This window comes from Glycine soja, chromosome 20 (genome assembly GCF_004193775.1).
Source record: "Glycine soja cultivar W05 chromosome 20, ASM419377v2, whole genome shotgun sequence".
Classification (NCBI taxonomy): Eukaryota; Viridiplantae; Streptophyta; class Magnoliopsida; order Fabales; family Fabaceae; genus Glycine; species Glycine soja.
The window spans coordinates 7,249,384-7,252,033 of NC_041021.1; the positions used below are offsets into that span (position 1 = coordinate 7,249,384).

At 36.0% G+C, this 2,650-nt stretch overlaps 1 protein-coding gene across 1 annotated transcript; it reads right to left on the minus strand.

Annotated features, from left to right (window-relative positions):
- Positions 1-432: 432 nt before the first annotated feature.
- On the minus strand, positions 433-1,753 carry LOC114401303 (auxin-induced protein 6B-like). Its single transcript, XM_028363791.1, has one exon. It carries the CDS (start codon positions 1,572-1,574, stop codon positions 1,296-1,298), a length of 279 nt encoding a protein of 92 aa, XP_028219592.1. The 5' UTR covers positions 1,575-1,753; the 3' UTR covers positions 433-1,295.
- Between the last annotated feature and the right edge of the window lie 897 nt (positions 1,754-2,650).

Here is a 2,650-nt window from a genome sequence, read left to right on the forward strand (position 1 = left end):
ATACAATGGATTAGAAAAAGATTTAGATTTCTGAATCTCTCATTATCGACCATGATCCAAATTATTTACATTCATTATTGCCCAACTTATTCTGTCTAAAATTAGGATTTTGATCGTGAATCTAAATAAATATTTGTTATAGAAAAAAAAAACTAAGATAAAGAAAGTTCAATTCTGTTGGAATAATACAAGTGTGAGGTGAATCAACCAAAGCAATATATAAAAGAAAGCATATTAAACATGCAGATCATGAACACTTGACTCCACAGGTAGTGACTAATCAGGATTGTGCGCTAATAAACATATCCTGCAATACATCTAGTCTACCAAAACTAAACTGACAAGCATCCATCTAAAAACTTAAAATAAAGCGTGATGGGAAAATTTAGGAAATAAATGATTGCCATAATCTATGTTTACAAGTTTCTGTCAGGGTACATCTTTACAAATCTTAAGTACAAAAAAGATAAGATATTTACAATGTTCAACTATGTTTCCTATACAAAATTGAATTGGCCATCTACATTTCAATCTTCTCCCTTACTACCTATCCAAGCGAGAAGTAATATCTATAGGAATACATCTTCTCTACAAGGGATTGTAAGGCCACCCATTGGATTTTGGAGATATTTGGCCAAAGTTGATCATAGTTGTTACTGCTGCCCTGCTGAATTTAAATGTTTGTTCTTGAGCTGAACATGGAACACACAACACACATTTGTCCTGAAACAGCCTCAGCCACATGTTTCTAGATTCTTCTATCTATTTGGCTCATTTTAGTTCCTGCACTCAGCACCAGAGTACTTCTCTTTGGTTACTTCAGTGCTCCTTTCAATTCTAAGGTTCGTCAAATCTTCAATTTTCCTAAACAAGAAGCAGCATCACATTGATTATCTGTCGTTTCGTGGGCTGTAAGAGAAGATATTGCCAATTTTAATGCAAATATTCAAACAAATCCATTGATTACTCAACTGTTGTTCTAGCCAGCGAGTCTTGAAATAATCAGGCCTTAAAATTTATCAGGACAACGAAGTCTTGTTTTTCTTATAGCAAGCAACCTTGCTTATACAGAGTAAAGTAAATGTTGGCAATAACTAACAAACAGAAAACACAGAGGAGCCACTTGAGTATTTGAATTAATTGTCATTAAACAAAAATAAAGAAACAAATTTGTCATCCTAATAGCCTTTTCTTTTTTCCTATTTCTCCAAAAGGGTTGATCTTTACAAATTGAGAAGATTCCTATTGTACAAGTTATCTCTACAAATATATGTCAGTCTTCTACAGTACGAGGCTTATAGTCCATTCAAGTGTGAAGTTAGGTTTGCGAACACATCTTGGCTGCAAGGAATTGTGAGACCACCCATGGGATGATCATATCCAAACTCTTCCTCAGCCTGACTCAACAAGTCTTGAAATGAAGGATGGACCAAGTATGATATGGGGATCACAAACCGCTTCATTGTCTCACCAACGTAGACTGCAAGATAGCCCTTTGGCACCTCCACAGCTTTTGAGGATGCTCGGTTAGCATCAAATGATGCCCTTCTGATACCGGGTAAACGAAAACCCATTGTCGTATTTAATTGATGATAATTGAGTAGAAAATGGTGTAAACAAGACTCTGCTTCAGGATGTGAATTATTTGTGTTGGTTCTAAAATGCTTGCAACCATGACTATATATTTAGAGATAAAAGGACATGTTAGAAGGCTAGTTGAATTATTGGTGAAGGAGAGCAATGAAATAAGCGCCATGGGACCAACTGAGAGACAAGGGCATATGGTAATGTCTTAGAGGACTCTCCAATGACGGATCTTGTTATGGTAGAAAATATATACAAGATCCACCCTCTGGAGTGAAAGCCAACAGATTACCCCACTTGAGAAAAAAACGGTATCCATATGTAAGAAAATCTAATAAGATGATGTTGACACCTAATTGGAATTGAGGGGACAGGAAACTTGATGTGTGCAAGTTCACATGGTGGTGCTTAATATTTGACGTGCCCAAAAAATGTGGTTCATAGTGACTCATATATGATCATGTGTTCAATATCAGTTCTCTCCCTACCTCCAATCCATATTAATTTTGCTCGCTGTTTACACACTTTACAGGTTGCTTAGATATATCAATAGCATTGTCATTTATCTAAAGAAACATGTGAGATGTCTAAAGCATTTCTATTATTGAAATAGCATAATGAATGAACCAGCATCACCTCAGAAGGTGGGGTCTGCACTCCTGTTAAACTTCCTAATCTTCAAAGAGATTTCTAAGACAATACCATGTGATCACTTGTCTCTCTGTAGACACCATCGTATCGCTGCCAAAATTTATTATTTGTGGTATTGAATTGAACAGGCCATTCACAACTACATATAAACAACATTTCTTTGGTTCTCAAGCAACACAAGTGATTTCATTCCTCAAGTATCAGAATTCAAATATTCTTTTCTTATACAAGTCCATTGATATCAGTATAATATTTTCCATGTGGAGAAATAGAAAACAATGGGCTTCCGCATAGCAGGTATTATTAGAATGACATCGTTTTCTACAACCCATACAGCCTCCAAGGTGGTTGAAGTACCAAAAGGCTATCTTGCAGAGTATGTTGGAGATAACATGAGGCGGTATGCGATTCCAGT